Source organism: Danio rerio, chromosome 8 (genome assembly GCF_052040795.2).
Source record: "Danio rerio strain M-AB ecotype USA chromosome 8, GRCz13ab, whole genome shotgun sequence".
NCBI classification, from domain to species: domain Eukaryota; kingdom Metazoa; phylum Chordata; class Actinopteri; order Cypriniformes; family Danionidae; genus Danio; species Danio rerio.
Genome location: NC_141028.1, coordinates 54,551,738 through 54,573,970, shown reverse-complemented (window position 1 = coordinate 54,573,970; position 22,233 = coordinate 54,551,738). Strand labels below are relative to the sequence as shown.

The 22,233-nt window shown below is 32.9% G+C and overlaps 2 protein-coding genes and 1 long non-coding RNA gene across 6 annotated transcripts in view; 2 read left to right on the top strand and 1 right to left on the bottom strand.

The window, feature by feature from the left end:
• Positions 1 to 22,233, top strand: part of ppih (peptidylprolyl isomerase H (cyclophilin H)) — a 58,000-nt gene that overhangs the window by 5,767 nt on the left and 30,000 nt on the right.
• On the bottom strand, positions 679 to 20,533 carry si:dkeyp-100a1.6. 3 transcript variants are annotated; one of them, XR_015498455.1, is made up of 4 exons: positions 20,442 to 20,533; positions 1,672 to 2,934; positions 1,232 to 1,448; positions 679 to 1,157 (listed from the first exon to the last, which is right to left on the bottom strand). XR_015498455.1 is itself a non-coding variant. In XM_087265498.1 (2 exons), exons 1-2 carry the CDS (start codon positions 20,465 to 20,467, stop codon positions 1,884 to 1,886), a joined length of 1,077 nt encoding a protein of 358 aa, XP_087121624.1. In that variant the 5' UTR covers positions 20,468 to 20,531; the 3' UTR covers positions 1,277 to 1,883. The 3 variants fall into 3 exon arrangements, 1 of the variants encoding a protein (XP_087121624.1); XR_015498454.1 differs by having other exon boundaries at positions 679 to 1,448; XM_087265498.1 differs by lacking the exon at positions 679 to 1,157 and having other exon boundaries at positions 1,277 to 2,934; positions 20,442 to 20,531.
• On the top strand, positions 3,105 to 7,900 carry LOC147835810 (uncharacterized). The gene is made up of 2 exons (XR_015498546.1): positions 3,105 to 6,797; positions 7,032 to 7,900. It is a non-coding gene; the product is annotated as an uncharacterized LOC147835810 (long non-coding RNA).

Genomic DNA, 22,233 nt, shown 5'->3' with positions numbered 1-22,233 from the left:
ACATAGTTTTTGTCAAATGTAGACAGCATGAAAATTACAAGCAAACAAGTGTATATATATATATATATATATATATATATATATATATATATATATATATATATATATTTATATATATATATATATATATACATACATATATACATATATATATACATACATATATATATATATATATACATACATATATATATATATATATATATATATATATATATATATATATATATATATATATATATATATATATATATATATATATATATGCGTGTGTATATAAAATAGTCAAGGTTTTTTATGTTACCTTATAGCAGCACTTTCTGGTCTTATACCTACATGAAGTAAACAAACTCACAATTCGATTTAAACTAAAAAAAAAAGGTACAAACATCGCAGGATTATATACTCAAAATGAACATTTTCTCACCGTTTACTCACACTAGAGTGGTTCTAAACATTTGCAAATGTCTTTCTTCTGTTAAACGCAAAACAATAAAAAGCTATTCTGAAGAACATCGGGAAAAAGCAGCCATTGACATCCATAATAGAAACAAAAAATACTGTATCTAAATGGCTTCAGCTTTCCAACAATATCTTCAATATCTATCGTTGTGTTCAACAAGAGAGAAATTTTAACATGTTTGAAAAAAACAGATGATGAGTAAATGATGACATCAGTTTTAGTTTTGGGTGAACTATTCCTTTAATATACCCTAACTAACACATTTTTTATATATACAAACAAGCAGGGGCTTTGGTAGTGTGGCCCTGGCAATTTAGGGGCCCTGTGATGGGACCCTGGTCTTTTTGACCCTTCTAATTGCCCTCATTTAGTCCCAACCTCACCCACCCCTCTCTTCACTTTCGACGCTCGTCAATGCCCCCTTCCTGCTCTTCGCTTTCGACGATCATTAACGTCTGCCTCCCCGCTCTTCACTTTCAACAAACATCATCGCCCCCTTCCCTGCTCTTCACTTTCAATGATCGTCTACACCCCCCTTCCTGCTCTTCACTTTGGACGATCGTTAACGTCCGCCTCCCCTCTCTTTACTTTCAACAAACATTATCACCCCTTTCCTGCCCTTCACTTTCGACAATCGTTAACGTCTGCCTCCCCTCTCTTTACTTTCGACAAACATCATCCCCCCTTTCCCGCTCTTCCGTTTCGACAATCGTTAGCGTCCGCCTCCGCTCTCTTTACTTTCGACAAACATCATCCCCCCTTTCCCGCTCTTCCCTTTCGACAATCGTTAACGTCCGCCTCCCCTCTCTTTACTTTCGACAAACATTATCACCCCTTTCCTGCTCTTCACTTTCGACGATATTCAACGTCCCCCCCCGCTCTTTCTTTCGACGATTATGAATGCCTCCCCTCCTTGTTCTTCACTTTAGACAATCGTCAACTCGCCCTTCCCCGCTCTTCACTATCAACGATCATCAACGCCAAACTTCCCGCTCTTCACTTTCGACGATCGTCAACGCCCCCCTCCCCGCTTTTCACTTTCAACGATAGTCAACGCTCCCCCTTCCCGCTCTTCATTTTCGACAACCGTCAACACCCTCCTCCCCGCACTACACTTTTGACAATCATCAGTGCGTCTCCGCTCCTCACTTTTGACGATCGCCAACACCCCCCCTTCCCTGCTCTTCACTTTCGACGATCGTCAATGCCTCCCCTTCCCGCTCTTCACTTTAACAATTGTCAATGTCCCCTTCCCCATTCTTCAATTTCAACAACCGTCAACCATTCCCCCTATTCCTCCTGCCCCCCGATCTTCATCTTCGACTGTGTACTGAAGGGCTCACTTAAAACATTTATGGGTCCCAATTTGCTGCCGATGCACCTCCATCCAAATATCATGCAAGCCTTAAATGGCTTTCAACTAGACATTTTGGATAGTTACGTATAAACTTGTTTTGTCCACAGTTACTGGCGTTTCATAGCTTAAGTGCCAGTAGATTTTCCAAAAGCAGGTGTCGTCTGGGAATTTGGTGAAAGGTCCAATCTTGTCACTCCTCAACCAAAACGCAATGCCAACCATTAGACTGTTGGCACAAGCCATCCATAGAAGGTTGACGCTGGCATAAGCTGGCACTGCGAAATCCACCAGTACACATGTAACCGATATTAACAAGTACGGCACCCAGTTCATTGCAAACCCTAGAGTTAAACTCGCAAAGAGTGGAGGGGAAGTTTCTAGTATTTCCGAATTTCCACTTTCCTCAATCTGGCTATAGTCTTGATCTGAGAGAAATGAAAGGTTTTCCAGCTTCGCCAGTTGATTGGCTCTACTGACCCATCCAATCAGCTTCTTCAGATGAAGCAGAAGTATGAGGATCATCACAGTTAATACGTACATGCTAAACTGAAACACTACAGTAGATCCGTGAACGCGACACACTACTAGCTTCAAATTGTCTTTGTAAATCTCTGTAGGTTGCGTGTTGGTGCTGTGGTACGTGTAGACGATCACTGATGCCCACAAAAGCACAGCAAACAAACAGTAACTGACAACTCTGCGTCGACAGCAGTAGGTTATGTCTAGGTTTGGGTAACTGGCATAGTCAAACACCCCGCCGATGAGAATTGGTAGAGGGAGCAGGGCGTAGATGGTGGATCCGTGAGCCAGGATAAAGCACATTGAAGTGGAGGTGGGCAGGTTCTCTCTGAGGATCCATGCACTGGAGACGGCGCAGACCAGTAGGACGTCCGCCACGTACATGGAGAGACTGCAGATCCCCAGGAGGGACTTGAGAATGCTTCTCCTCCAGAAGTACAACACGAACGTGTTTAAAGCCACTTTGGTGCATAAAATGAGGAGGTACTGCAGGGTCTCGTCATGGTGAAAGTTCTCATTTGTCCCTGGTGACCAGACAATAGCCATCATCACGGCTGGTGGCGTGTGCTGATTCAACATTTGGTCTCGGTTCCACCTGAAAACACAGAAGGATCAAATGATTAGTGGAAGGGAGATGTACTTTATTACCTTTGTCTAACAGTAGGGGGGTGTTTCGTTGGATGTAGCTTGCTAGACAACCATCAACCACTGTAACTCTGATACAGTTTTATTTATGGAGAAATTTACAAAGCACTGCAGTGTTTTGGTGTTCTGCGTTTGTTTAGCATAATTTGTCTTACAAAAATGTGGATATTTCATACTAGCTAAAGCTGATCAGTCAATTCTCGTCATGTATCTCACGGGATTCATTCAATTGGGTGCGTCTGGAAGGTCCAAGCGCCTCACTCATTGTCATACCCCACGGCTAGGGATGTAACGATTCACCTGACTCGCCTTCCGATACAATTCATGAGACTAATCTCAGGATAAATGATTTTGTCACAATTTTTTTTTTTTTGCTAAATTATTTGAGAAAAAAAAAATCAGGTTTAATTTTAAGAACCTTTTCATTTTTCTCAAATGTTGCACGATTTACTTAAAAAAATTAAATCTTTTCTGCAATTACTAAATTTCAATTTTAAATCAAAATCCAAATAAAAAGTAACTAATACAAACTAAAGACTTTAATATAAGCAAACTTGAAATTTTGATTGTTTAACAAGCGGATGAGAATTAATAAACTAAATTAGACTGAGCAAATATAAGCAGACAATTTTCAAATATTTACACAAAATTGAATTAAATTCAATTAAATGTAAAATATGCAAGGTGTTAGTTTAAATTTAGTATCAATGTTTAGCCTAAAAAAATTAGCCTATTTCAAGATGAACATCTTTCATTCTGATTAAATGTCTGCATATTTGCTGTGGAATGTTTAGTTGGTGAAAGGTTATTTATTAGATAAGGCTTTGCAAGCTTGTCTTCCTGTAAATCTGTATTGCCGCCTTAAAGTTTCACTTCATCAGCAGTGTTTATTTCTGCCTTCAAAATGTGTTTAAATGAATTATACTTTGATGATTTTTATTTTATTATGCAAAAATCACTTTTATAAGGGGTTTAAACACAGCTGTGTGGCAGCAGTCTGTGAATATAACCAGCTTTTAATAGTAAATTTAAAAGAAAATATTAATTTCATTTTTTATAATCACACTTGATAAAAACAGTCTGCAGAAAAACTTTGATTGACATTCTCCCTTTTACATGTCATCACATTGGGAAAGCCCCGCCCACTAGTGACTAGTCTCTACCACATTAGCATAGGACGTTAGTCCTGTTTTTGAACCTGCCAGCAGAAGTCAATGATTCATTTGAATTATTTAGCCTGACATGTTTACTGCTCCAAAATATTTTAAAAGATTCTCAAAATAAAATATATTGTGTTCAAAGGGGGAAAAAAGTGTTTGTTTTTACCAGACATTGAAAAAGAATATATATTAAAGCAATAATCATGTTACCTTCAAACTGTGATATTTTTATCCAAGGTTATCATACTGTCAGAATTTCATATCGGCTCATGCCTACCAGTTCATTAAGGTAGCGTTCAGAAAAAACGAAACACCTGTGAAGAAACTCGACATGCAGGGGAACATAAAAACTGCCAGCTAGCCTGTCAGAGGTGTTATTGCAGAGCAACACAAACAGCACGCAGAAGTTTAAATGCTCAGCTACGTGCAATTAGGGATGCAACGATTATAGATTTTGGTTGTACGATTTTAGTGTGAGAAATTTTCACGGTTATCATGATTATTATGCATTCATTCATTTTCAAACCCCACTAGTTTAAATAAGATGAAAACTCCTTATATTTTACAGTGTTATTTATTGCTGCTCAGTAAGTAATTAATACAGCACAAAATAATATAAGAAACAAACAAAAGTAAATTTTCCTATTTGTGCTTAAAATAAGTAAATGTTTTTGACATTTGAACAGAAACAATTTACACTACTTAAATGACAGAACAATAAATAAATAAAAATAAGAATAAAAAAAAAATAACAACAGTATTTGTCTAATGCAGGGCTTGAAATTGCCTGTGCTACCAACTATAAAAATGTAGGAGCACCAGAAAAAATTTAGGAACACCCGCCAAAAATAATGAGCACCACTGCAACTTGTACATTAACGGATTTGTTGTATTTGAAAACAACATCAATATGGACTAACAAACCAGAAACAAATATCTAACTAATGCTGTGATGACTTGATATTTGCGCAATAATTCCAAAATGAATGTCTAATAATTTGCATCCAAAAAAAATTAAGCAATGCAGTAAGAAATGTATATTTTGGACTATTGATTTTATATGCATGTCAATTTAATAAACAGAAAGAATGGACAAAAGATAGAAAAAAAAGTCTTACTTCTGTGCCTTTTTAAAAGTTTTGGTTTGGGTCATTTTAAATGCTCAGTCTTGTTATGCTCTGATTTTTATCTCTCGGTGTTTGTGAAAAAAGCCGGCGAGTCAGCCGGCCCGTTTAAGCATGGCAGAGCAGGATTCTCACGATGACCACCAGCACAATACTGTTGTCATGAGCAGCAGATTCAGTTTAGACCCCTCCGACGGTCTTCAATTTTATCCGTGACACCCCATCCGTGCAGAAACACGGTGTTGAGAAGCCTTTACGATAAATTAACCTTGACGAATTAAAGCGTGGTTAATAGTAAAACCCTAGGTGCAATAGTGCAATGCACATCACTTGATGCAGAAGTATAAACCAGCCTTTAGTGATGCAAGCAGATGGTTTGACTGTAAAATGAGAAAGACTGTAGGGCTGCACGATATTGGGATAGAAATGGCATTGAAGTATTACATTTCTCTGCTATATCTATATTGTGATATGCGAAATACAGATGGCTTGAATGATAACTTTTATTTGTGAAGAATTCATTATTTCATGATGATTTTGCATGGGAGTGCATCTGTATAAATCATTATACTCAAACAGTTGTTGTGTTGTTGTAACCCAATGTTGGGTAAACTCAAATTGTTAATAATTTCCTGTAAAATCTACAGTAACTTACTGGCAGCAGTTTGCCAGTAAGTTACTGTAAATCAATTACAGCAAAAATACTGTATTTACATGTAAAGCACCATTTATCTCACTGTGTATGTTTTCACAACTGTTTGTAAATCTTTATTGTAAAATATACAGTAATTTACACAACTTTAAAATACAGTATCATACTAAATAACTCTCCTACAGTAAAATACAGCTCATATTACAGTTAAATACTGTGTCATTTACAAAAATTATTAACTGTGCTTCCATGGGGTTAAAAAAAAACCTGGTTGGGTTACAAAACCACATATTTGGATAAGTTAAATTTAACTATTATCTGGATACAAATAAGGAAACAAAACAGGGTTTTATATTTGTTCCTGGAAAGTTTTAAAGGTAGAGATGCAAATGTTGAAAAATCTGATGTAAAATGACACCTTTTGCAGTCTTTACTATACAAATGAAATGTAATTCAACGTTGTTAGAGCTACAGAAGTTACAGTTTAAGTTTACTTAATTCCTTCATGTTATCCCAACACAGTGATTTTGTGTATTTTTTACAGTGTATGTTTAACAATAAAACACGTGCAAATTGTGAAGGTTAATAATTCCACAACGGCTAAACTTTGCGTTTAAACTAAGTCTTGTCACCTATCCAAGTTTTAGGAACAACAAATAATAGCTTGACTTCTATGATCATTTGGTATCAGCTTATATGAAAGGCAAAGGCCTCTAGATTACGCTTATTTTACCAAAATATAATATGGTCATGCCTTGATTTCTAATTATTTAATTAGGGCAGTAAGGTCTGACTTTGCTGAGACAAAAGTCTTGTCAATTAACAGAAATAATGTCCAGTATAGAATATGGGTCACACTTTACAATAAGGTTCATTAGTTAATGTTAATTAATGCATTTACTAACATGAACAAACAATGAACAATACATTTACTACTGTTAGTTAACGTTAGTTAATGAAAATACAGTAATTCATTGTTAGTTCATGTGTACTCATGGTGCATTAACTAATGTTAACAAGCATGGACTTGGATGTTAATAATGCATTAGTAAATGTTCAGTTATGATTAATAAATGCTGTACATGTGTTGTTCATGATTAGTTCATGTTAGTAAATGCATTAACTAATGAACCTTATTGTAAAGTGTTACCAGAATATGAAGTCATGCTGCAGTGGAGAAAGAATTAATATTGTGTATGACTCCCATGAGCTTGGAGGACTGCATCCATACATCTCTGCAATGACTCAAATCACTTATTAATAAATATTAATAATGTCATCTGGAATGGCAAAGAAAGCATTCTTGCAGGACTCCCAGAGTTCATCAAGATTCTTTGAATTCATCTTTAATGCCTACTTCCCAGACATGCTCAATAATGTTTATGTCTGGTTACTGGGCTGGCCAATCCTTGAGCACCTTGACCTTCCTTGCTTTCAGGAACGTTGATGTGACAATTGCAAATGTACACATTATGATATTGATGCTGGTACTGAGTCCAAATTAAACCACAATTTCACTTGAATTTTCTGTAAAGTTTTACCATGTGGAAGTTAAGATATTTCCTTTCCAGCCTGTTCACATTTGAAATGTAGACTTTTTTTTTTTTTTTTTTTTTTTTTTTTACACTTTAGGCCATTTCTAATTCAGTTCCGAGTAATGTAATTTAATTTGTGTGACTTTATGAAACTCATAAGTGAACAAAGGAGTTTGCATGTTCTCTCCGTGTTGGCGTGGGTTTCTGTGTGATCTGGTTTCCCCCACGCCACACAAAGACATGCCCCACACAAAGACATGCACCGTAGGTTAATTGAATAAACTAAATTGGCCTTAGTGTATGTGTGTGAATGCAAGAATCTATTGGTGTTTCCCAGTGCGGGGTTGCGGCTGGAAGGGCAGCTACTGCATATATGGTGGATAAATTGGCGGTTCATTCCGCTGTGGTGAACCCTAATGAATAAAGAGACTAAGCGAAAAAAAAAGAATGAATGAATAAGTTAAAAACATCTATTGCTAATAACACACACACACACACACACACACACACACACACACACACACACACACATATATATAAATGTGTGTGGATTTCATAGTTAATCATGGGTCAGGGGTCACCAAACTTGTTCCTGGAGGGCGGGTGTCCTGCAGATTTTAGCTCCAACCCTAATCAAACACACCTGAACAAGCTAATCAAGGTCTTACTAGGTATACTTAAAACATCCAGGCAGGTGTGTTGACGCAAGTTGGAGCTAAACATTGCAGGGACCCCTCCAGGACCGAGACTGGTGACCCCTGGTTTAAGTAGTCAATTTAATCTATTACAAAAAAAGAATTGATTACATTTGGAATAATGGTCGCTTTATTTAAAAAAATAGGATAAAAGTAACGCATCACTACTTGTCTTTATAACATTTATTTAATTTTATTTGCTAGTTATATTTATTTTTAATTAAGCAATATGCAGCTTGTATTTACCTGTTATCCTGTAATAATATTATAATGTTAGTTATAATATTATAATGTTAGTCAATGTAATTTCTATTTCTGTCATTGCTTAAACTCCGAATATAGTACAGTTACTGCAATATGTGTGTATAAATAAATATAATCCTGTGGATAATCTTTTTCTTTTTTAAATATTTCCCAAACGATGCTTAACAGAGCAAGGAAATTTTCACAGTGTGTCTGATAATATATTTTCTTCTGGAGAAAGTCTTATTTGTTTTATTTTTGCTAAAATAAAAGCAGTTTGCAATTTTTTAAAAACCATTTTAAAGTCAAAAATTTTTTGCCACTTTAAGCTATATTTATTTTTTGATTTTCTACAGAACAAACCATCATTATACAATAACTTATATCCTAAGTTAAACCTTAGTTAAACCTTTTATTGTCACTTTAAGCTTGAACACTAGTATATTGAAAAAGAAAATATACAGGGGGCTAATAATTCTGATTTCAACTGGTTGTGTGTGTAATTTAAAGAATATGAAAAAACTTAGTTATCAATTATTAAAATAATGGATATATGCAGCCCCAAATAAAAGTAGATCAAATCAGTTAAAAGAGATTTTGAAGTAGGGCTGCACAATACAGTATATTGTTTTATCATTGATATCGCAATGTGTGCAGCCATCCGCAATAGCCACATCGCTATATATGCAGTGTTGAGCTGGGATTAGAGCTAATTATATAGTTGATTATAACTAACGCAGAGTTTAATGATAAAGGAGTAACAGTTTATCATCTGCATGCGCTTTTACAGAAAGAGTTCAGCCAAAAAATTTAACTTTGCTTACTATTTTCACTTGTTTCAAATGTTTATGAGTTTCTTTTTTAAGTTATACACAAAAAGAAAATCATTTAACAACTCTTAATCGTTTCAAACAAGTGAAGGGTGAGTAAATAGTGAGTATATTTTCCTGTTTGAGTGAACTATCCCTTTTAGGCCTGTTATGTGTGAACATTCAATATTGTGTCAAGATTACATGATATGTAATGAAGACTATGCAGTGTTGTTTGTTCAATAATTGTACCTGAACACTTAGACTCTCCAGAAAACTGCTGTATAACTCACTTTTATCTTTGCTATATTTTATTTATCTATATTTGTATGTTATTTGTTGCATATTATTCAAGATTCACTCCCCTGTGCTTAAAAACTCAACAGTCCACTTCATCAAATGAAGAGTGTGTTAACTCAAAATTGACTGAAAGTTAATCATACTCATTTGAAAAAAAGTTGAAGTTAATGAGTTAATTAAACGCCTCATTACTTCAGTTTAAATGGAGTAAATTCACAGTACTCATATAAATAACTTTTGCTAAATAAATATATTAAATTACACGTTTTAGTATATTTGTATCTGTTTTTAATTTTTTTACATTTTTAAATACATTTCTCTGAGTAACAGAATCATTTTTAAAAAATGGAAAAATAAAAATATCTGATGCATTTTTACAGCATCACGTGCTTTCAAAAGGGTAGCGAATCTGCCCAGAGTCTATCGTGGAGTTTTTTATTTTTTAATAAATTCAAAGAAAGTTATGGCCAAATCAATTCAAAAGACCCTGTTTTAAGTATTCTATAGTCTTTGTTAATACTCAATCACCCCAGAGTGGATGAAAACCCCCAACACTACATAAGGGTTAAGGTAAGTGGTTGCAAACAATTGTATTGGGCTGAATTTAAACAAACAAATTAAGTTGAATGTTATTTAATTTAACTTGTTTGTTTAAATTCAGCCCACCCTGTAAAAGCCAACAGTCAACTTTAACAAATGAAATGAGTGTAGTTAACTCAAAATTGACTCAAAGTTAATGCTACTCATTTGAAGAGTTTTGAATTCAGCTTTGAAGGTAATGAGTTAATTAAATACCTCATTACTTTAACTTAAATAGAATAAGTTCACACTCCTATAGATTAGTTTTTTAACTCAATTTTTTTGTTGCAATCGGTTTCCTCAAACAGTTTGAGTTGCCTTAACTTATTGGGTTTTACAGTACTCAGTTGGTTTGAGTTCTCTTCATTTACTGGGTTTTACTGTGCTCAAATTGCTTCGGTTACTCAAGTGGATTAAGTTCACAGCACTCATTAGGATTAGTTTTTGAACTTAAGTGGTTTGTTGCAATCAATTTCCTCAAATGGTTTAGGTTGCCTTAACTTATTGGGTTTTACAGTACTCTGTTGGTTTGAGTTCTTTTATAATCACTGTAAAAAGTAATGTTACTAAAAGCAAGTAAACAAATCGCCTTAAAAGCAACAAGTTGTCTTTACAAAAATAATGTAAGTAAACCCATTGTAACTTGGAACTGTTAAGCTGACTTAATTTTTTATAATTATGCTTATTGTACTCACTTTTTAAAGTCAACTAATCCTTTTTTACAATGACAAACTATTTTAGCAGGTCTCTTTTCAAACAATTACTGCAGTTATTACAATATTACATATTTGGTGCTTCATTAAGTCTATAAAATCTACAATTATAGCCTGTATTAAATTTAGAAGACATACTGGAGTCTGAAAGAGCAGATTTATTTTAGTTACTGTCATTTTGCTAGATACAGAAAAGCTGAAAAAAAATTATATATATATATATATATATATATATATATATATATATATATATATATATATATATATATATATATATATATAATGTGTATTGGAAAAAGTGATTAGTTTACTTATATTTGGAAAAGAGTGAATACAACTTGCATAATAATAAAAATTAAGTCAACTTAACAGTTCCTAGTTACAATGGGTTTACTTACATTATTTTTGTAAAGTCAACTTGTTTCTTTTAAGGCAATTTGTTTATTCGCTTTAAGTAACTAATCACTTTTTACAGTGTATTGGGTTTTACCTTGCTCAAATTGCTTTGTTTACTCAAATGGATTAAGTTCACAGTATAGATTAGTTTTTTAACTCAAATATTTGTAGCAATCAGTTTCCTCAAATGGTTTGAGTTGCCTTAACTTATTGGGTTTTACAGTACTCAGTTGGTTTGAGTTCTCTACGTTTACTGGGTTTTACTGTGCTCATATTGCTTCGGTTACTCAAGTGGATTAAGCTCAGAGCACTTATTAGGATTAGTTTTTGAACTTAAGCGGTTTGTTGCAATCAATTTCCTCAAATGGTTTAAGTTGCCTTAACTTATTGGGTTTTACAGTACTCAGTTGGTTTGAGTTCTCTTCATTTACTGGGTTTTATAGTGTACAAAATCACCCCAGTCGATCTAAAATTAAGATTTCTTTCCAAATGAAGCTGTTTAAACATCTGGTGAAATTATAATATCGCAGAAATACAAAATACCGCAATGTCAGATTTTTACAATATCGCCATATTTTGAAGATACCTGCAGACTTTAGCGCCCTCGCAAATGAAGGATCAAATGAAAATGCCGTTTTTCTATTGCACAAACCTGACAAGCAAGATTTTGTGGTTTGTCCTTTTAGTTTCTATCATTCCTACTCACAAATGCCAAACAGAAGTGCTTCTTCAAAAGAAGAATGTAAAAACATTTGTTTAAAGACGTGTTTCTCGCTGTAAGCTTGCCAAATAGAGATTTAACCCCTTCAGCAGTGCGGTACACGTGTAGGATTATTTCTATGCACATGGGAGAAGCGTCCGCACATATGTAGAACTAAACTAAATTCATAACAAGCTAGAATTTAAAACCGAAAATTCTAATTGAATTAATTCAATATTATGCAACTAAGCTGAATTAGCTTTAAAGGGTTGTTCGCCTAAAAATTTCAGATTGACAATATTTACTTGCCCTCAAGCTGTTTCAAACATTTTATGAGTTTCTTTCTTCTCTCTAACATAAAAGTTGACTTTTAAAGTAGAACAAACAAATACCATGGAAGTCAATGGTTACAGGTTTCCAACATTCTTCAAAATATCTTCTTTTGTGTTCAACAAGTAATAAACTCGTAAATGTTTGAAACATTTAAAGGCTACTAAATGAAAACAAGCAAACTCCAGGTTAACACAGTCATTAAAAGATGTTCATATAACAACAGTGTTAATAAAATCCAGCGAAATACCTTCTGAAACTGTAGTTGTTGTGATCCTACACAGTCCTGCGCTTCATCAATATCAGGAGCATCTGTAACCGTATCTTGTTGGAGAGCAAATGGAGAGGTGTGTGCTTGGTTTCTGTCATAGTACATATTTAAACCACACCTATTTACCTGTAAACATGTTCTTCCTCTGGACAATAGCAAGGCGGTCCCGCTTTTTGTGGATCTGGCCCATGTGGCCTACTTTTGTTTAAATCTTTTTGCACAAATTATTTCAAGCGATACAATAGAAATGTGACTTTGTATCGCATTTATTTCAGGGTGTTCTTAGTTAAGGGATTGGTCGCCCAAAACGGAATCTTCTGTCATCATTTAGACTCCCTTGTCGCAAACCTGTTTGACATCCTTTTGTTGAACACAAAAGAAGCTCTTTCGAAGAAAGCTGCAGACCTGTAACCATTGACGTCTGTTTTTTTTTCCCTATGGAAATCAATGGTTACAGGTTTTCGGTTTCTTGATGTTCTCCTTCAGGTTGGAACATGAACCAAATAAGTTAACTTCATTGTTTTCACAAATTAAAGTTGATTGAACATAAAACTATTAAGTTGCCTCCCAAAACACTTTAAAAATTGTGATCTGAAGTGGGTTTAACACAATTCCTTCATGTTGTCCCAACACAATTTAAGTTATTATTATTATTATTATTATTATTATTATTATTATTATTGTTATTAGTATTATTAGTATTATTATTATTAAATAGCTTTATTATATTTATTTATTATAATATACAAAATTATTATATAATATGTATATTTTTGCTTTATAGAATGTTTGAACCTTGAGAGTGTTTGCGAGGAAAGTGTGAAAATGTTAATGCCTGTCTGAGAAAAGTGTTTAAAGTGAGTAGAGTGGGGTTTTAAAGCCTTAAAACATCTATGATATTTGTAAAAAAATAAAGCTGACTATTATACGGAGATTATTATTTTTTAATTAATTAAAAATTAAATTAATGATTAATGAGGGACCACTGCAGGGGTGTTGCAAACATTTTAAAAGTGGGGGGGGGAACATATATTAACATATATTTGAACGCAAACTTTTGGATTTCATTAAGCAGTATATTTAGCACTATTTAGCACTGTATAGACAAAAACATACACACATAAGATAACTTGAAAATAATAATAATAAAATTAATTATAGGATAAAATAAATAAATAAACCTAAAACAATTCTACAAAGAAATTTATATTTGTCTCCTTAAAAATGTTTAGAAAAGGGCTTCAGACTTTCTGGAACTGTTGTTTTATTGTGAACTGAATCTTTTCCAAACATCAAAAACCCATTGCCACCTATAAGATTTACTGACTGAATTCATAAGAATAAGTCGTCGATTTGTGTTAGGACAACTTGAAGGAATTGTTTGGAACTCTGCATTGTTTACAGTATAATAAGGTAAAATATTCAATTGAATATACACATTGAAGTGGAGTGAACATAAAACTATTAAGTTGTCCCCTAAAAACGTCAAGAATTGTGATGTTTCAGCTCATTTTAAGCAGCAAAAGCATTTTCTGAGTGTAGTAAAGAAACTCTTAAAGCTTTGGAACCACTTGAGTGAGTAAATAGTGAGCCAATTTAAATTAATGGGTGAACTAACCCTTTAAGCTTGTTGTTTTTCTTCTATTTTAAAGACTAAATTGCGAAATGCTAGCCACTGTTTGTTTAGGTAATTGCTTAAGAATGATCCAGTGTCTTTGTGTTTGCTGTCTTATAAGGGTGGGAAGCTGGGAATTTTAAGGATAGAATTAAAAAGGAGATATATATATATATATATATATATATATACACTGCATGCTACATCGCTGTTATTCCTGAAGCATATCGAGTTTCATTGCGGGATCAGTTGAATTTTTAAAAAGCGCCATGCAAGATTCAGAGGTGGGGATGTGGTTCAAGTGCGAATTAAACCTGGGGTGTACATTATTTTCCAAGAACTGAGTGGTGTGCGTGTCCGCTTTAGGCTACTCGGCTCAATGGCTCCTTAAAATGCTTGAAAAAAATCCTGCTGAAATGATATGGAAATGTGATGCTGCTTTTAAACTCGAACTATACTATTAAGAACAAAAAAGCTTGGTCAAGTTACTCCTTTGGTGTGCAGAAAATATGACGTTGGTAAAATGCGAGTGAAAATGAATAAGCTTTTTGATGCATTTTGGCTATTTATTTCATGACAACAGCAGTTTTGGTTGGTTGCATATTATGATTGTGACATGTTATGATGTTTTCGTGTAATTTTTTTTTCTTTTACATCTTAACTAAGCATGCACCGATACCGCATCGGTTTGATACCGTATATTTTCAGGGCCGCTCCAAATGTAATGCTAGCATATTAACACTGCTATAGAAGAAATGAAAGCAAAAAACCAAACCAGCAAGTGCCAGTTCATGCAGAAGTAAAACACACACACGCATGTACAGCATATGCAAGAAGACCGAATGCACAACAGTGTTTTTTCTACAGTTTCTATGTTTTTTACACTATATTATTATTATTTAATATATGAAGGACATAATATAGCATGATATAATATAGTATAATATAACCTAATATAGCATAATATAATATAATGTATTATCATTTAATAATTTAACCTAATACAGCATTAAATAATATAATATAACCTAATATATCATAATATAATATAATATAATATAACCTAATATAGCATAATATAATATAATATAATATAATATAACAATATAGCATAATATAATATAACCCAATATAGCATAATATAATATAATATAGCATAAAATAACGTAATATAACATAATGTAATATAATTTAAATAACATAATATAATATAGTATAATTTAATATTTCACAATACAGCATAATATAATATAATATAATAATATATATCATAATATAATATAATATAATATAATATAGCATAATATAAAATAATATAACCCAATATAGCATAATATAACCCAATATAGCATAATATAATATAATATAGCATAATATAATGTAATATAATATATTAAAACCCCATATAATATAATATAATATAATATAATATAATATAATATAATATAATATAATATAATATAATATAATATAATATAATATAATATAATATAATATAATATTGTAAGATTCCACCCACCGGTCCGAAGACGGAGTTCAGTATTGTGGCTGAAGGAATTCTGCGTGTATGCCTTTTCGGACGCTTCTGGAAAAGTTATTTTACTTCATTAAAATTTGTTGACCAAATTTACATTTGACTTCATACGTATTTTAATCTGACTCCAATTTCAATTTTATAAATTCACCATTTACGTTTTTAGCTGATCGTGTTATTAGTTGTGATTTAATTTAGAATTTGATATTTTGTGGGATCCGAAATTCTAAATTGTATGTTCATTAGGGACCAACGCCGCTCAGAGTTCCGCGCCCCGGGTTTGCGTTTCTTCTCACGGACAATATGTCGACACTCTGAAAATAGTCAGAGGATGCAGGATTAACTAATGTTCAAATAGGCTGGTTGCATAACGCTCACCTAGTCCTAAAAGAATAGATCCTTTAGCCAAGCCCGTGCAACTTGCTACCTTTAGTTGTTAAATGATTAAAAGGTCTACATGTTATAGGCTCGCTACGGATAATCAAATGCGCCCATCAATCCATTTAATTTATGCCGTATTATAAAGGTAGCGAAGACGCCTCGTAATCTACTGGATACAATGAATTCGCAAAACTCCAGAATTAATCAAAAAAGGTTAACATTTATTTTGACAGGCAGGTAAAACAACACTTAGAATGAATCAAAATTGACTACAAAACACAACTGATCAGCATAACATATAAACGGTTAAACGCATGTACAAATCATGGTTAAAAATAATTTTATAAAGTCATCATACCTGGCAATAGAAGAGACAAACAGAGGCTGTGTGGGAAGTCTGGCTACAGAAACTTCCCCAAGTGTTTTGCCAAGATTCTTTTAAATACCCATTAACATCTCTGAAACAATCATGAATATTTAGCACCCAAATATCTGACACTGTTTTTAGAGTTAATTAACTTCAAAGTGTTTAACATTTTGTTTGAGGTGAAAAAGTTTATCAACAAATCTTTATTATGGATTGTCATTCTTAGGAGAGAAAAAACATTCACCAGTTCATCTTTAGATATCCATGAACGTCTGTGAATTAATCATACCTGTCTACTCCCAAAAATTCTGTCTCTGTTCTGAGTTAATTACTTCAAAGGGTTACTCAATGTTTTGGGGTGAAATGAAGCTTAAAGGCGGTTCACCAGTTTACCAGTCACACCTGAATGATTATAATTAAAAAACAACACCAGTAAGGGAGAGGGATGCGGGTGGAAAGAATGTTCTGAGTGTGTTCTCTCGTCCCCTCTTCCAGTTTTTATGGTTTTATTGCAAGGGATGTTTGTTTGAGTAAAATCCAGTCTTACAATATAACCTAATATAGCATAATATAATATAATATAATATAATATAATATATGATATGATATGATATGATATGATATAATATAACCTAATATAGCATAATATAATATAACCTAAAATAGCACAATATAATATAATATAATATAATATAATATAATATAGCATAATATAATATAATATAATATAATATAATATAATATAGCATAATATAATATAATATATGATATGATATGATATGATATAATATAACCTAATATAGCATAATATAATATAACCTAAAACAGCACAATATAATATAATATAATATAATATAGCATAATATAATATAATATAATATAATATAATATAATATAATATAGCATAATATAACCTAATATAGCACAATATAATATAATATAAAATAATATATGATATAATATAATATAATATAATATAACCTAATATAATATAATATATGATATGATATAATATAATATAACCTAATATACCATAATATAATATAACCTAATATAGCACAATATAATATAATATAATATAATATAATATAGCATAATATAATATAATATAATATAATATAATATAATATAATATAATATAATATAACCTTATATAGCATAATATAATATAACCTAATATAGCACAATATAATATAACCTAATATAGCATAATATAATATAATATAATATAACCTAATATAGCATAATATAATATAATATAATATAACCTAATATAGCATAATATAATATAATATAGTATAATATAATATAATATAATATAATATGACCTAATATAGCATAATATAATATAATATAATATAATATATTATAACCTAATATAACATAATATAATATAATATAGTTAAAGTTTTAAGGATTTCCATGTTCCTTTAATCTTTCTCAGATTTGTTTAATGTGAAAACAAATAAAAAAACAACAACAACAACAAAAAAAATAGATATAAGTTTGACAGCATGACCTGGCATTGTTTCTCAAACTATTTCTGTTGAATTAGTGTTTTCTCCAAACTACCCCCGGAGTGTGTCAACTGTAAATGGTCACTGTACCGTTGGGTAAAAACATGTGAGCATCTGCTGTCAGTCTTCTCTCCTAAAACCGATGTGTTAAAATAAAACAACACCGCCGCTGCTATTTCACATCCAGCCTGATCTTACAAGGAAACGTAACTATTTTAAGATTTGTCAGTTTAGGGACTGATTCGTATGGATTCAGACGTACGAAAGTGTACGATTTTGAAAAGTTGGCGTGGCACCGAACCCCACCCCTAAACCCGACCGTCATTGTGGGATGAGCAAGTCGTACTAAATTGAACGAATGAGATTGTACGAATTCATACAAATTTGCCATTAAATGAAAAAGTTACGAATTGCCATGAGATTGTGTTGTCATAACACGCGTGTCTAGTTTTTTTAACATAACCTGTGTGTTTTTCCAAACACAGTGTATTATATAGCTATTTTTAATATTGCTTAAAATAACTGCAATTGGCAATATTAAAGGGATAGTTCACCCAAAAAATGAAAATTCAGCTTGAGTTTCTTTCCTTTTATTGAAAGAAACTGATTTTTTATTTGTATATTGTTGGAAACCAGTAAGCATTAACGTTAAAGTACCGAACTGATAAATGGAATTAATAAAAGTAGTAATACTGTTAAAACCTTAACGATACCAATCCCTATTAATGGGCGGGGCTTTCCCCTTCTTTGTACTGTTGACATGTACAAAGGGAGAATGCTAACCAACATGTTTCTACCGACTGTTTTTATGAAGTGTAGGGCTGGGCGATAGTTTTTGTATTTATTGACCGAACACCATTGTCAATAACGATAAAGAAAAAAGTTTGGTATGAAGTTTCGGCATGAAGACTATAGTTTTATTAAAATGTGGTTGCAGAGCACGCGTTAATAAGGAATGGCAGTAATGCAAAGGCGTGAATAGAGATCCTGCAGCGCGATACATGCGAATGGCATGGCGCGAATGACGTGAATTGTGCGAATGGCGCGGCACAAAATGAACTTTTTGCTTGCTTGACGCACGAATGCCGCAAAACGCTTGAGTTTGAAAATCTGATCTTCAGCGGACATTCGCGCCACGTTAACCAATCAGGAGCTTGCTCTTGTGAGGGGGTGATTACCTGTTGTTGGTGTCCCGGAGGAAAGTCCTCCTGCCCACATCAACAACAGTTAATCAAACTGGGCTGGGTTCAGTCAGAAGCACAGCTGAATGCTTCCATCACCCAGGTTAAGTTTCTGGAGGAGTTTATGAACTCACAGAGCTGGGTGCACCTCTGAAAGGATCTAGTGGACTTAGACACGGCTCTAAACGAATCAACGCTGTTTTTCAGCCTTCATAAAGCACATAGACACAGTTATTTTCTCAATCAAATCAATGTTCACCATTAAGCAACAAAGCTACAGTCACCAGGCAGACAGAAGCCCTGCCTATAACGTGAATCTGCGTCTGTTGTGAAGTGAATGAATGAAGTGCATTTTGATGTGCGAATGAAGCGAGTAAACTCAAATGTTCACGCGTCCATTTACGCATGAATAGCACTATTTATCCGTTCGTTCCACGTCTGGTGTGAACACAGCATTAGGGTGTACGTTTCTCGTTTTCAATGGAGGTGCGCAACCTGCACGATGCGCAAATGATGCGCTAACAGTGCACACGAGACGCTCAGGCATTTTTCAGGTCCACCTAGTTGAAAGTCTAGATATGCCGGAAGTGCGATATGCACTATATACCGGTTGCCTGAAATTTTTAAGCCGAATCAAATTTACCTTATGAGTGCTTCTTTCAACTTATATTATCTTAAACTGTCTTAAAACAGCTTGCATAACTCATAAAATGAATTTTAAACATGAGTATCTTAGTTTAATAAGTTACAATAGACTAAAAACATACAGTATGTTGTCTTGACTAATTGATCAAATACATTTTTACAGTGTACGTGTGTGTGTGTGTGTGTTAAATTGGACACAGCTAAACAACAACAGACCACTTCCATGGTCTCAAACCCAGAGCTGGTGCTATTGAAACTAATTTGGTTAACCAGCTAAACCAGCTCAACCAGTTTCACGATACAGATCCCAGGTCAATAAAATATACAAATATTGGAGAGTTGCTCTTTTCTCAAAAACCTGATACCTATCTAGACCCTAACTGCAGGATGACATCCTGGCAACCAGCAACCACAAACCCATCATCATCATTATTATATATATATATATATATATATATATATATATATATATATATATATATATATATATATATATATATATATATATATATATATATATATATATATATATTAGTACAAGTGCTTATATTTCTGTATAAGTGTCTTGACATTTCTATTAAGCAACTAACATTAGTAAACATGTAATGCACAAGCAATTATTTGCCTTTGTGATTTAAATTATTGGAATCAAATCTGTTTAGCCATTTACCACTGATGTCTATCACTAAAAAGCTAGTGTTCAATCATACCTGTTACTGCTGCTGATTCCACACATTTATAATGAAATCCAGAAACGACATCTCCATGACTGTCACTGAATATATTACTGCAGCACTAACACAGCAGATTAAACAAGCAGCTCTTTTAGGGCTTGGAGAACAGCGCACATGGGATAATGGCCGCTTGCAACTCACAAGCCTCATTTGTTGTGTGGGACAACAACCACAACTTATTCATTCAATCTGCAAGCTCACAACCAATCGTTGATGCACTGTAAATATGGATTTTACTTTACATGTTGCCTTAAAAGTGACAAGTTGACCTAAAAAATTGAGTAAACCGGACAAAACTTGTTCCAGTAAGTTGTTTTGACTTAATTTTATTGCTATAAGTATAACAATAATAAAGGCAATAGGTTTACTCACTTTTTTAAGTAAAATAATCATTTTAAAACGTAACCGGTTCACTCACTTTTTTAAGTAAAATCAACTAATCGTTTTAAAACACAGCAACTTTACTTCGTTTTTTAAAGTAGTGTCAACAAATCATTTAAAAACACAGAAAATGCAACAGGTTTAACCACTTTTTGAAGTCAACTACTTGTTCAAAAACACAGCAAGTTTACTCACTTTTTTAAGTAAAGTCAAGTAATTGTTTAAAAACGCAACAGGTTTAGTCACTTTAGGTCAACTAGTTGTTTAAAAACGCAACAGGTTTACTCACTTTAGGTCAACTAATTGTTTAAAAACGCAACAGGTTTGCTAATTTTTTAAGTAAAGTCAAGTAATTGTTTAAAAACGCAACAGGTTTACTCACTTTAGGTCAACTAATTGTTTAAAAATGCAACAGGTTTACTCACTTTCTTAAGTGAAGTCAACTAATCGTCAAAAACAGCAGGTTTACTTAGTTTTTAAAGTAGTGTCAAGAAATCGTTTAAAAACACCGGAAATGCAACAGGTTTACTCACTTTTTAGAGTCAACTACTTGTTCAAAAACACAGCATGTTTACTCACTTTAGGTCAACTAATTGTTTAAAAACAAAATTGTTTTACTCGCTTTTTTAAGTAAAGTCAACTACTTGTTTAAAAACGCTACAGGTTTACTCACTTTAGGTCAACTAATTGTTTAAAAACAAAACGGGTTTACTCACTTTCTAAAGTAAAGTCAACTAACCGTCAAAAACAGCAGGTTTACTTAGTTTTTAAAGTAGTGTCAACAAATCGTTTAAAAACACAGAAAATGCAACATGTTTACTCACTTTTTAAAGTCAACTACTTGTTCAAAAACACAGCAAGTTTACTTACTTTTTAAATAAAGTCAACTAATTGCTTAAAAACGCAACAGGTTTGCTCATTTTTTAAGTAAAGTCAAGTAATTATTTAAAGAAGCTACAGGTTTACTCACTTTAGGTCAACTAATTGTTTAAAAACAAAATGGGTTTACTCACTTTTTAAGGTCAACTACTTGTTCAAAAACACAGCATGTTTACTCACTTTAGGTCAACTAATTGTTTAAAAACAAAATTGTTTTACTCGCTTTTTAAAGTAAAGTCAACTAGTCGTCAAAAACACTGCAGGTTTACTCACTTTTTTAAGTAAAGTCAGCTAATCGTCAAAAACACTGCAGGTTTACTCACTTTTTTTAAATAAAGTCAACTAATCGTCAAAAACACTGCAGGTTTACTCACTTTAAGTAAAGTCAACTACTTGTTTAAAATCGCTACAGGTTTACTCACTTTAGGTAAACTAATTGTTTAAAAACAAAACGGGTTTACTCACTTTCTAAAGTAAAGTCAACTAACCGTCAAAAACAGCAGGTTTA

Coding starts and splice junctions, on each gene's coding strand:
- si:dkeyp-100a1.6 (XM_087265498.1), bottom strand. CDS start 20,467: ATGTGTGGAATCAGCAGCAGTAACAG. Junction 2,935..20,441: donor GGAATCAGCAGCAGTAACAG/GTATGATTGAAC, acceptor CTGTGTTTTCAG/GTGGAACCGAGACCAAATGT.